The sequence below is a fragment of the Gavia stellata genome, chromosome 2 (assembly GCF_030936135.1).
Source record: "Gavia stellata isolate bGavSte3 chromosome 2, bGavSte3.hap2, whole genome shotgun sequence".
Classification (NCBI taxonomy): Eukaryota; Metazoa; Chordata; class Aves; order Gaviiformes; family Gaviidae; genus Gavia; species Gavia stellata.
Genome location: NC_082595.1, coordinates 3,115,044 through 3,128,767, shown reverse-complemented (window position 1 = coordinate 3,128,767; position 13,724 = coordinate 3,115,044). Strand labels below are relative to the sequence as shown.

The 13,724-nt window shown below is 47.3% G+C and overlaps 1 protein-coding gene across 1 annotated transcript in view; it reads left to right on the top strand.

The window, feature by feature from the left end:
- Positions 1 to 8,110: 8,110 nt before the first annotated feature.
- The window catches only part of EHD3 (EH domain containing 3), a 30,292-nt gene continuing 24,678 nt past the window's right edge, over positions 8,111 to 13,724 (top strand). Inside the window, exon 1 of the mRNA XM_009819638.2 lies at positions 8,111 to 8,388. Coding sequence (XP_009817940.2) covers positions 8,162 to 8,388 — 227 coding nt within the window. The 5' untranslated portion in view covers positions 8,111 to 8,161. The remainder of the gene's footprint in view (positions 8,389 to 13,724) is intronic.

The following is a 13,724-nucleotide window of genomic DNA, read 5'->3' as shown; positions in this document are numbered from 1 at the left end:
CACAACCCCACAATGGTTATTTTGCCCTTTTTGCCTCAATTTGGAGAACAATACAATCTCCCCCAAGAGATCACATTCCATCTTGCTGATTACCACAGATTCACACATGAAATTGCATGCTGAGATATTATTTTTTTCTTGTAACATTCAACACAGATGTTTCTCATCCTCTCACTGAAAACAGCAAAGAGTGATTTCATGGTCCTTTTTTAATAGTAGCAGCTATGCTAAATATTAGCAGCCGTCACCTTTTGCTGCAAGTGGTAGGCTCCTGGGAGAAATCATGATTAAAATCTCAGCAGGGAAATCACGCCCATCAGTGGTAACAAGGCGAGCATAATCATAGTCTTCCCATTACAGCGTGGACTGAAAAAATGAATCGGGCTACAAAGTTCAAGAAATGGTTCACATGCCATAATGATACAGTATTTGGAAGGCTTCCCTGCAGAGGAGGCTCTCTGAGACTCAAAATCACTGCCCCAGGCACCCTAGGAAACTGGTCTCAGTTAGGAATCAGCTGATTGTTACTCCCATCTAAGCTGGTCACCGGTGTTCCCTGTGAGAAACCAACCAACCGCAGCCTGAGCCATCCTCCCACACAGAGCCCTCATTTGTTATAAAACCACTCTGCAACTGATCCACAAGGCTTGATCCTCAAGGGCAACCAAAAGAAAAATCTTCAAAACATAACCCTGGAAACAAAAATTCAATTTTCTATTGTCCAGTAGACATTTCAGACCTGAAAAAGTATTGAAGTGCCTAACAACTTGCCTACTTTTTCTCCAGATGAAAAATACTGTTTCTCCCTCCAAACCTTGCCTTTTTACAGCGATTGACCTTCACGGCTACAACAACATGAGCAACAGACAGAGAGATAGATTTAAGAGAAAAACAGGAGGAAGAAAACAGCCTGGAGACTGGCTGCACTTTATATAGACAAACAAAACATGTATGAAGAAGAATTTCTCATTTTGCTGCTCCCCAGGAAAAGAAGTGGTGAGCAATTGACACACTTCAAGCTACAATGAAGAGCAAATACTTGAGACTTGATTTTTGGATGTGCAGAGCGTCCACAATGCCTGATAAAATCATTGTAACCCTTCACCAGTTCTCACCTTGGTATGGCACTTATTTGAAAAAGGACTAAACTTTATAGTTAGGCCTTGAAACCCAGAGAGAGTATAAAAAACCCAATGCTTTCAAAAATGGAAATTTAAATCACCTGAATACATAGCCTTATTTTCAAGAAACTGAGCCAGCAGCCCCAACGGTAACAGTGTGTGTTGGGAGTCAATGATGCAGCTACTTCATATGTTTTGAAAACCTCCCACTGAACCTCCCTGTAGGTGTATTGTTTTAAACTCTCTCCGAATTACCTGGAAATCTTTGAACAAAAGATGCAATGAAGCATTTTATGTGTCATGAACAGTCACTGCTTAGACAGTTACAAGGTATTCCACTTCATGTTTTAACCTTCTGCCTGCTGTCTGGCTGCAGTCATGTGTACGACCAGGCACCAGATACAGCCGTATACAACTAGCCAAAGTATACCTGGAAATCACTTGTACTCCACTCAACAATGTTACTGAACCAGACTGAACCAGAGTGTCCCGCCGTGTCTTCTGGCACGGGTGGAGCAGAGTGTGTGCATGTCTCTTTGAGCAATTATAATTTCTAAGGGAAAGCAGCCAAGTGTAGCAGACAGAGGTTAAAAGCTTTAGACGGAAGCCATGAACCATTAGGTTGGATGGATTTGGTTCTCTATTCTTTGCACGTTCCCCTAGTTAGTATGTTTGTCATTTGATATAAGTCCTTCCACTACAGTAGCATTCTACAATCTCCCCTAATGTTTCTCAACATCTTAGATGCCATGAAGTGGCCTCATCCCTAAGTCTTAAAATGAGAATCTGAAGAATCCACAGAAAATCCTTCACTTTTACTAAAAGTAATTGGACCATGAAAGAATTCTCTGAGAGCCTCTTACTCTCTCTACAAGAGGCTTTACCCCAGGCAACGCTGGGGCAGTGGGCAATTCGAGGGCTAAACCTGGAGCTGACAAGAGCTCAGCCCAGCTCCTCTGATTTAACAAAGACAATCTGTATCTGGGCTGAGGAGCCGCTCCTGATTGTGTGGAACAGAGCAAATGTTTGCATGCAAAATAACAAATTTTAGGGCGAGCAGAACAAATGACGCAGGGCCATCTTTTACAACCATTCTCGTAACACAGCAGAACATTAGCTACGGAAATTAGCAGTCATTAGTCAAAACAGAAATGTGACCGTATTAGGTTTTGTTAATCTTTATTAGTCTCTAAACACACAGTGTGAAAACAGCACTTGCAGGTACAACCTCAAGTCTTTGATTAAACATAATGGTGTATTTCAGAAATAAAAACTCAAAGCTGACTCCCACTCTTCCTGTGGGCTTTTTAGCAAATAGAAATACCCTGAAAAGAAGCATTGAACTGTGTTTCCTCACAAAATCAATGAAAATACAGACACGTGGAGGACCTTGCCCTGAATTTCCTCTGCTTAGACTATTGGCCCAAATGTTGATGAACACATTCTGGTGCTTAGATTTTCAAGGCCAAGCAGTGAACCTGCCCCAAAGCCTCCCATTGATGTTAACAAAAGTCTGCAGCAAAAATGCCTGGATGGCTTTCAGAACTTCAGAACAATACCTCTCTGAGCAAAGATTCACTTTTAAAGACTCTGGTTGAGAATTTAAAATACATATTCTTTGCTGTGTAAATTGCCCAAAATACACCGACTCAGTGGAAATATGAAAATCCCATTTACTCAAGATCTGTCCTTTAGCACTTAAGGTTACAACATCCTACTCATAATCATCCTAATCATTAGAGATTCTGATTGCCCACAACTCCCGTTAAAGTCAGATGAAACTTTTGATCTCTGCAGAATACCTTGTGATTGAGTATCAGCTAAACCGCCCCTAAACAGCAAAACTGAGAGAACAAGGGTGCACAAAATCTGGGTTAGCTAAAACACCAGCCTGTGTTCCCAACCATTTGGCAGGCAGAAGCTTTGGAGCTGCGACATGCAGGGCAGCTGACAGGGCTCATCTAGTTGCTTTACATCACACCCATTCTTCTCATGTTTGCTGATATGAACTTTTTGCCTTTCCCTTCAACACTTCCAGAGAAAAGTACAGCAGCAGCTGCTGCATTCAGCACGGCCAGCAGCGTTGTGTAACTAATACACCCATTTGATCCTAGAGGACAGCTTCATCTCAGCACCGTGCCTCCAAGAAGTGGTGATAAAGTTACACACCTTTCAAACCCCTAGAAAATCCTAACTCTGTGCTGGCCACAGACGACTGCTGAATACCAGCACCAAATCCCTCTACATAGCACTTGGCTTTTGATGTCCTACCTTCTCCAGGTGTGTCCTCACGGTGAAGGATAACTGTTCCACTGGCAGTGATGCCTGCTGCTTACAAATAGTATATATGTTATCTCTACCTATATGTGTATTTGTGTGCATGCATGCGTGCGTGTATATATAAGTCTTGCCTACGTAAGCCTGAGAGCTAGTCCTCACCTATCAAGCACTGTGTTAAAAACAGGAGGCGGGGAAAAAAAGTATATTGAGTAATGCCAGAAAATTTCTGAAGAACCCAATACAAAATATTCCACAGAAGACATGAAAGAACAGGTCAGCCCATTGTGCAGACTACCGTTTGACTCACCCATTGCTTCAGTGGAGAGCAGCTTCCTTGTTTAGTTAGCCATTTGATTATTCAAAGCACAAAACTCCATGTCTCTCCATATATCACTGACAAGGTAGAACAGGAAGATGTGTTCAACTGTTTCTTAATACACTTTAACAGGATTTCTGCTTTCAGGTAAGAAAAAGTTCAGAAGGGAATACCCTTAAAAACCCCACATTTTCTCAGAACAGTTGGGGCCATGACAGTCTTTCTACTCTGTCAATCACTAAATCAGAACAATTTCTAAAAAGAACATCTATGTAAATTTGAAGGAAGTATATGTCTTATGATGGAGACAGTCAAAACCATCCAGGAGTTATAGGAGAAACAACCAAGCTTCTGCACTGCAATTTTTAGGAAAAACTTCTTCACCAAAAGGGTCGTCAAGCATTGTAACAGGCTGCCCAGGGAAATGGTTGAGTCACCATCCCTGGAGGTATTTAAAAGATGCGTAGAATGTGGCACTTAGGGACATGGTTTAGTGGTGGACTTAGCAGTATTAGGTTTATGGTTGGACTCAATGATCTTAAAGGTCTTTTCCAACCTAAACGATTCTATGATTCTAAGGATGGCAAAGGGCTCAGATGATTTTTCTTTCCAGCACTATTACAGACATCACATGGGTCAGGTCCCCTGTGGGCAATACAACATGCTTTCTTTGCAGTACAAATTTAAGGAGTGAACTCTCTGGAGGCAAGTGTGCTTCCCTTTCACTGTATATACATTATCCAACCCCACGTTCTCCATTTCTGGTGGCACTTCTGGGTACCAGCACCATGTTCCACCCCAGGCAATGAGGGGGTAGGAGCAGCCTGGCGAGGGCAGGGAAAGGGGTAGCATGCACATGCCAAGCCATCTGAGAACAATGGTAGGAGAAACCTAATGGGAAATATTTCAGATCAATATGAGGAGCAGTAAGGGCAGGAGAAGGCAGAGTTGTAAAAGCAAAGCAATGAGTGAGGAAAGGGATAGACTACGCTGGAGATTATTTTATTCCTAAACCACATGGCACCAGCAGGTGGTCGACAAGCTTGATCTAGCTGAACCAGAGAAAACTCCCCTTCCCTTATTTATCAAAGTAGTATATTTGGTTTAATTCTGGGGGCCCGCTGTGCCTTCCTCTCCCCTCATCCCTTTCCTACAAACCTGGCTATTCTCTGTTGAATCCATCACTACCTGAACTTTTGACACTGTCTATTTGGGTTTCTTACTTGGTAATGAACAAACAGTGACAGTAACTGCACTGGCAGGAAGTGAATTTTACTGAACTAGACTGCTCCCACAAGCTTTTTCAAATTGTCAGAGTGTTACGGTACCGACTGAATCACCACCTCTTTTCAAACTCAGTGACTTGCTAATGTACCCATCCTCAGACGATCTTTTGTAGGAAGTAAACCTGTCCAACCTAAGGCAGGAGACAAGCAAACACACACGTCACCGCAACTTGATTTCACATGAAACGAGTTTCAGTTAGACAACGTTGTGTTTCGCCCCCAAAAATTAGGTTTAATTTTGAATGCAAATACTATGTGACTTAGTCCAGCCCCATTCACTTCCAGCAAAGTGGAAGTGAATCTTGTCGGGCAAAGTCTCTCTCTCCTGGTCAAGGCAAGCACCCAGCTAAGTGACTGCCTGCCATTTTACCAACAGCAGGGACACGACTGAGCAGCTACAGAGCTAAAAGTTTAATTTGTCACAGCTTGAGAGAAAAAGACAAATTCTATAGTAGAGGGCAGTAGCAGACCCCCACCGGTATCAGATAGGGGTATGTCCCGAGCACTGCAATACAGTAGTTTCTGTGCAGGGCATTCAGAAGAGTGCTTTTGCATTTGAACAGCTCAGAAACTTTCAAGAAAACCAGCCCTTCTTCCAGCAGTGACATTTTAAATGAAAAACCATTGTTTGGAAAAAAAATATTTAATTGGTTTTGTTCTTTTTCTGCTTTCAAAATTTAAAAAATGTCAATTATTAAAAAAAATTGCATAAAGATTGCACCATGAGACCAATATGTCCCACAGAAAACCATCCATTAAAACATCCCTGTTTATGAAAGGAAAAGGAATAAACAATGAAAACAGATTAAAATTTTCAGTTTGGATTCTGGCATAAAGAAAAGCCTAATTATACTCTAAACTTCCTTTCCTAATTTTACTTCCCTTTGTTTTTGACAAGCTCTATACTCTAAGGTAAAGAGAGTCCTTGAGGAAGTCAGCCTTCCAGAGAGAAATGGCTAAGAAAGCAGACCGAAAAATAAATGAAACTGTGCAATGCTTGTGAGTCATCTGAAGAAAGTCTATAAAAACTGCCTAGTGTGGTTGTGGTCTGTCCCGGCAATGAAGAATCCAAAGGAAAGGGATTCTCTTCAGACAAGGCAAGGAAACATTTTTTTGGCCGTTGGGTATACACCTTTATGATTAGCGCAACTTAATGATTAATATCTATCCTCTTCTTGTAAACGCGGGACAAGCGTGCCTCTGCCGCACCTGTAGCAGTTAGCTCCCGCAGCTTGCACAACAGAAACCTTGCTTTCCTCCCCCATTCATTGTATTCAGGAAGAGCATCAAGGTGGCCTGGGGAGATTTACAATCAAAGGCTTCCTGGCCCGACCTTTACTTAGCTCTGAGGATATCACAAGCAAGCACCAAAGAGAGTCCATATATAGCTGTAGAAATACCAGAACAGCATCAGAGGAGCGCAGCCCTTAAATGGCAAAACTAGCTAGAAAATGAAAGCGGTATTTTCCTACAAAATAAGGAATTCTTGCCAAAACATGTTGATATCTACGGGGCCTTTCATTTTCAGGAGTTTTCACTGGAAAGGAGTAATCAAATTCTTAAAGCTAAAAGTCTCTATGAAACGAAAGAAAGGAGGGAAATTAGTCTTAAGGAGGTTTCAAAACATTAATTCCACTTTCAGACTAGCTTTAGGCATTGGCAGCAAAGCAGAGAAGCCTGACCTTCAGAAAAACAGTCAGCTTGCTCTTTTCTTCCAGAAAAAGAAAACCGGTCCCCGGAGTCATCGCTCGCACCTCACGGGTCAGGCCATGCCGCAGAGCGTACAAGCGCGTGGGATCACACAACGGGAACAGCCAGGAGAACGGCTGCTTCTGCAGCCAGATGCGTAGAAAGGGACCTGGATCGTTGTCCAGGCACACGGGGCCGCATACGTCTCTGGGTGTCCCTCTGCCGTGAAAAACAACTGCTTTTAATGCACCACCGCCTTCGCTTACACAAGGCCCGAGCTCCTCCTGTCCGCAAACGGCTGGGAAGGGCAGGGAGCCTGCCACAAGGCGGGAGCACTTCCAAATCTGCCTCTTGCCACATTTCTCGGACACTGTGGATCAACTGAAGGGAAAAAGCCGTTTAGAGGTATTTTAGGAAACACGCCCCGCTCTGTCCCAGCTGCTCAGCGGGGATGAGGAGAGCCCTGCAGCGGGGCATTATGGCTGACGGCCGGCCCTGGGGACACGCCGAGCCAGGGGCTGCCGCTGGAAAACCCACAGAGGCTTCAGCCTGAGTGCGGCAGTTTTTGCTCGGCAGCTGTCCTGTCAGCCCTAACTGCTGGAAGAGTAAAGGAGTGGAGACAGCAGCTAATTTGCCTGTCTCATCCGCTTCAACGGTGAACTCTTCGAGGCACAGGCAGCCTTGTCTCTGTGAGCCCCCAGGAAGTGAGGGGCAGCAGCAGTGAAGCCGAGTCATTTGGGGCAGGGCTGAGGACCCAGCTCGGGGTGGCAGCGTTCAGAAACAGCCGACGCCTTGTCAAATTCGCACACGCAGGGCTTTACTTTCAAGTGAGGTGAGAAGAGGAAGAAAATGGCGGCCGGGCTGCAAATCCCCGCCGCGGCCCCCAGGGGGCGCCCTGCCCCGCCTCGCCGGGAGGACCTCCCCCCTCCCCGCTTCTCCTCCGCGTCGCGCCCCGCCTCAACATGGCACCGCCCGGCGCGGCTTCACGCGCCGGGGAGAACGGGCGGCGCCTGCCAGGAGCCGCCGACTTCCGCCGCCGGCCCATTTCCTGGAGGGCCGCCCTTAAACACCGCCCGCCGCGCTCGGAGGGCGCTGCCGCTGCCCGCCCCTCCCGCCCTGCCTCCGCGGCATGCCCACGCCGGGAGCCGGCGGCGTGAAGGGAAGGCGGCGTCCACCGGCGCCGCTCAGCCGAGGCTGCGAGGAGAAGCGGCTTTTTTAGCCTCCCGCGGGGACCGTTTTCAGACTGAAACCGCCGGTGCGGGTCGCGTAACGGAAGGCGGCCCTCGCGGGTGGGCGCTGGAGGGGAGAGAGGCCTGCCAGGCCGTCCCCCGGTCCCCGCCGCCCGGCCTGAGGGGGCATGCGGGGGTAGCCCGCGCCGGCAGCCAGCCAGCCAGCGGCTCCTCCCCTGCCCGCCGCCCCCCGCCCCAGCCTCGGTGGTCGCTGCGGAGCTGGCTTCAGGCGGCCCCAAGATGTTCAGCTGGCTGGGCACCGACGACCGCCGGAGGAAGGACCCCGAGGTGTTTCAGACGGTCAGCGAGGGCCTGAAAAAGCTCTACAAAATGAAGCTGCTCCCCCTGGAAGAGCACTACAAGTTCCACGAGTTCCACTCGCCGGCACTGGAGGATGCCGACTTCGACAACAAGCCCATGGTGCTCCTCGTGGGGCAGTACTCCACTGGGAAGACCACCTTCATCAGGTAAAACCCGGCTGCCTGCCTGCCCCCCTCCCTCCTTGGCGTGCCCGTGGGCCGTGGTGGGGCAGAGGGGGTCTCTGCTACCCGTGCTACACCTGGATCCCTCTTCTGTACCCCCTCCCGTGCCCCCGGTGCCCATCAACAGCTTTCAAGTGAAAAGCCACCTCCGCTCAAACTCTGAGAGCGTTCCTTTGCAAGGACAGGGCGAGTGAGATGTCCCATGAAACACCGACGTGGCAAAAAGTAGCCCAGGGCAGGGCTGAGGAGTGCAGGCAGGACATTAGTGTGGAGACGTGAGTCACTCGGGGCCCCGTTGTCCGTTCAAAGTGCAAAGGCTGCGGGAAGCCTCCCGCAGGGTATTCCCCGTGACTGCTTGGGTCGGGGTAGCCTCTCTAACAGCCATTCTTTTCAGCTTGATGGTAGCTTTTGGGTGGTGGGGCAACCTATGGCCTAGGGAACCTTAAAGGGGGTGCTTGGGTTTGTAATGGTCTGTGTCTCACACTTCTGTCTTTCTTTCTCTGCACTGTGCCCGGAGGCAACGCTCGGAGCCTAGTTTGAGAAGCATGTGTGCTCGGGTGTGTGTGCGCACAAAAGACCTGCCCATCTTCAGCGCTCCAAAAGTAACCCCTGATTTAGCTGTGTCCCGCTCTGCTGAGATGCTAGGAGCAGCAAGTTTGTTCCTAACTGTAAAGAAAGGGCAGCTGCCAGCAGCAGGTTTGATGTGAAACTGTCAAACAGAGGGTTAAACTTTCCCAGCTGGACTTGGTTACAGGGATCTCTGTTCAGCCACACTGCTAGTTTAACTTGCAGCAGCCTTTCTCTTGGGATCATAGCTGAAGCTGCGCTGTCTGCGTTTCCTATGTGATTCATAAGCTTAGTGTTAAATTCCAGCCTTTTTCTGGTGTGGCTGTGTTGAAATCTGTGGAATTACCCCAGTGTATATCTGGACGCAAGCCACAAGCAGCCAGCCCTTTGTTCTACCAGTATTTCTTGGTGGAGGAGGGAGCTGTGGAGAGTACAGAGAGGTGAATCAAATTGACTGTACTTCTTCAGGAGTGACCTTGAGAAGTGCAGGGTTTTTTTTGTGTGTTGTAATATTCCTGCTTCTTAATGCCCCGGCCAGGAGCCAAGAACATTTCTGCTACCTTGTCATGGACCTGGCAAACAAAGTTTGAGTGAAAAGGCTTTTCTCCTGTGAGCAGTCAAGTAGATGAAGGGGCACGAATGACCCTAAGAAGTATTTAGCATATGGTTGGAAAGGGATTTGCTCTTCCGAAAATTGAGAGGCTAGCTTGGATAACATAGTTGTCTGGTTCCACCCCAGATCTTTGTTCTGTGACATGGTACCAAACCTATTTGAAAGGCTTTTTCTGTCCTCTGGGTTACTGACACCTCAGAGCAGAACTTCCCCTGAACATAAGAAGGGTGCTGAATATCTATTCCTGAGGTTGCTGGCTGTGTAACTAAGCATCTCTTCCTACTGCTTCTCTCTGGATTGCCAGCATCAGCTTTTCCCTGCAGTCTCACCTGCATGCTGTTGTTAGCAGAGACTTCTTGCCTTTGCCCCTCTCTGTTCAGTAAAGTCCTCCTTCTGTAAGCCTGAGCTCCTTTTGTGAGAAGTTTGGGTGCATAAAGCATGTTCCAGGCAAAAGGAGAAGATTGAGTCTTTGCTTCTGTGGGTTGACAGCAACTCCTTTGCACTGCTGTCAGCAAGCTGATCTGAGCCTGTCTTCAACCAGTGCATTTCATTCAGGCCTGTGTCCTCATCTCCCAGCCTTCTCTGTGCTCAGGGCTGGGATGAGCCTTCCCAGGAATTATGGTCAAGCAAAAGTGACCAGGAGCTTCTGCTTCACAGGAGTGCAAAAACAGACCTGAGAAGGCCTTTCAGGAAGGCAGAGTTTTCTTTGTGTAAAATAGTGCATAAGAAGGTGGAAGTTAAGAACTGTTGGAGAACCCAGGGCCTCTTACAGTAGGAGGGGTGTGAGGGTCTGGTACTCTAGTATGATTCCCAACCAAAGAAAGGCAGGAGGTGCCAGAAAACTGAGTGTTGCTCATGGGAGGCTTCCAGCGTGAGCTTGCAGGCAGTGGTCATTAGAGAGCTCGGATAAGCACCAGATTAGCATCCAGAGTTATTGTGGGAAGGCAAGTGGGAGCTAAAACTGAGAGCAGGGAGGAGTTTAGGGGGACTGGGGGAAGAGGTGGGAGGGGAAACAACCATTGTGGCTTGGTATTAGAATAAAGTGAGAAACAGCCTCTGGACATCCCTTCCATAATCTTGTCAGGATGGGGGATAATTAGTGTTATCCCTATGTATCCACTCCACTCTTATATTGCATCCTGCTTGTCCTGCCATGCAATTTAGGGAGGTGACTTAGTGCCACTAAACACTTAGTGGAAAGAGCTCAGTCCCAGTTTGTCTGGATCCCAGTACACCATTGAAAAAGGACAAAGGACCTTAGTCACCTGCCTGAGGTGGGTTTGTCTCCCGAACATCTTTCCTTGTTCTTGAGGAATCTGAGGTGAAACAAGGAAGAAATGCAAGGTTCTGAAGCACCTAAGCTGCAGCATCTTGCAGTGAGGCTGCTTTCTTGTCAGGAGCTGATGGCAGAAAGAAGGCAGTCAAGGTCAGCAGTGAGAAACATTCCTAGAGGCTGAGGCAGGGAGGAGGGAGGTGAGTTGTGTGGGTCAAAGCCAGTGTAGTGAGACCAGAGCACTGGCTTGCATTCAGTGGAACCAGGCTGTTCTCTCCCCTGCTTTCAGGGACCCAGAGAATGCAGCCTTATTTTGCTGTGTGAAAAATGTAGTGTCAGTAACTGCAGCTTTACATTACTGCTTCCTGCTGTATCCTCTCTTCTTGCTTGCTCCCGTTTCTCTCCTCAGTATATGTTTGGCTGAGGCTTTTCTGCAGGGCTGGGGTCTGAAAGGCCATGATGGCAAGGGCAAGGCAACACCTCTACCTGGGAATAGTTGACAGCCGCAGCAGGATGCCACTGGAGCCTGCCTCTGCAAGGTTATTGCTTTTTATGTTTCCTGTAAGAGGGTGGGAGTGCAGGACAGAACATTACTCTCCTAATTAACTTAGATTCTGTGGTCTTTTCTAAAAATAATCCTGGCTTCTGTCCAGCCATCCTGCTAATAAAATAAACAAGCCTGCCAGAGCCCTGCTAACTGTCAACATGGCTTGCTTTTCTGGTGTAGCCACCCCTTCCTCCTACAGCTAATCATTTACACGTCCTGGCCTCTCCAGACTGTTTTTCACAGGCTACACACAGAGCTCTGGTGTGACCTCCCTGTGTGGCCCTGAACCTTTTATTTCTGCCTGCACTAGGCAGTTGTCACCATTTCCTCCTGCTCTGCCCTTCTTCCCTTTCCTGCTCCACATCACCTCTGCTGCCACACACGGCATCCTGCAGGGCTCCTGCATGACTCATCACAGGCAAATAGCTCCTTCCCCCACATCCTGCGGCACTCCTGCCCGGAGAACCTGGGATCTCCTTGCGTGGCTCCTGTGCTGCTCCAAACCCACCTGGGAAAGGCTACCCCAAGCCATGCAGCTTCCCTGCCCTTGTCCCTCACCTTCCCACCCTCAGCAGGAACAGGGACAGGCCTGAAATGGGGCAAAGAACTTGATGTTCCCAGCCACATACCAACTCCTGACACTTCTCCAAAAAGCAGATTTGCCATAAAAAAAGCATTTACCTCTTGACTGGCATTTTCTGCAGGCTTCCCCAGCCTGGCTGGAGGTCACTCCCCCAGGCCCTTGAAGGTGTTCAGCAGCTCAGAGTAAGGCACACTGCACTGGCAGAGGAAATGGCTTACTGCTGGTTGGTGTTTTCTGCAGCTATTGTTTGCTCTTCTCTCCCAGAAATTCCCACAAATGTGACAATTGCATGTGTTCTCTAGTTTGCTTCTGTTAGCAGAGGCAGCCTGTGACACTGCTTAGCAGAAGTGCCCCCCCCCCATCAGACAGTGTCAATAAATCCCCTTGTATTTGTCCTGTGAACAATGAGATTCTTGTCCTGCAGACACCCTGCTGCACAATATGCCCAAATCTTCCAGAGATGCCTGCCTTAAAATAGATGCTATGATACTAGGCAGTGCAAATCTTCCATCTCTCTGATTTCATACCATTTGTTGCACATTAAGTCAATTAACATTCTCTTATAGCTACTTCTATATGAGAGTGCTTTTGTTGGTATTTTTTTAGTCTTATACAAGAAAAACGCAGAAATGCTTTGAAACATTAGCTGAATGGAGCCATGATAAAATTCTTTTGAGCAGCCTGGCTGGAAGAGGAGTGTTGTTATTATGCGCAGGACTTTTGCTTAGACTTTCTTGGAAGCTTTGTCTATAAATGACAAACAAAACCCCCAGGCTTTTTTCCTCATGTTGCTCAAAAGCTATCATATTACATGTGCATCTCAAACCCATAAAAAACAAGCAGGTATAACAATATGTTATGGCAAGGCTGCAACCTGGCATTGGGAGTATGGGGTGTTTCTCAAAAGCACTTCACTTGTTGTAAATTTACAATTGTTATCACTACCTGTTTCTTTTCTCTCTAGTATTTGCAAGGGGAGAACACACAGATTTATTTCTATGGATTCAGTGAATACCCATCTGTATATCACTCTTAAATATACTGTGTCAGACCAAAAGCAAAGTACAAAGCAGGAGCAGAGGAAAGCCAATACCACTGACTGGACATTGCAGCAGTGTCCATCAGGGGCTAACAGTTTTGAATTGTCATCCAGGAGGCCTGAGCTTAGTTTCAGAGTTTGGCCAAGTGGCTTCTAACCTATCAAATGATTGTTTCAGTGTAAAGAGCTTTCCAGGGAATGGAGCCAAGAGCATTCATATGATAGTCTACAGAGCCCTTGGAGGGAGAGAAGTAGCTCCTCCTTGTTCTCAGCTGCTTCAAGCTAGAGAGAAGTTACTGTAGCTGCCAGGAAGGTGTATTGTGATCACCAGCCAGGGAGGTGGCACACACCAGCATTAGCTGCAGTCTGCTTTTGTTAAGTAATGACCCACTTGTATAGGAAAGTTTGAGGAACCCCTGTATAGGCTTTAGGTAGATAGGCTATATCTACCCTAGTATAGGAGGTCAGAGGGCTGTTTCCTTCCTGGATTATTTCAATTTTTTGGGAACTACTAAACAGCTGCTGTTTCATCTCAGAGTTGTTCCCATTAAGAGAAGTCACTTCTGGCAGCATTCTGGTGAGCACAGGACTTGGAAATCACTTTGGATGAAAGATATAAGAAAATACATTAGAAAATACCAATAAAGGAGGTGGTCAGCTCCTAAGGGAATTACGGATATCATTGCTGGAGTTATTCTT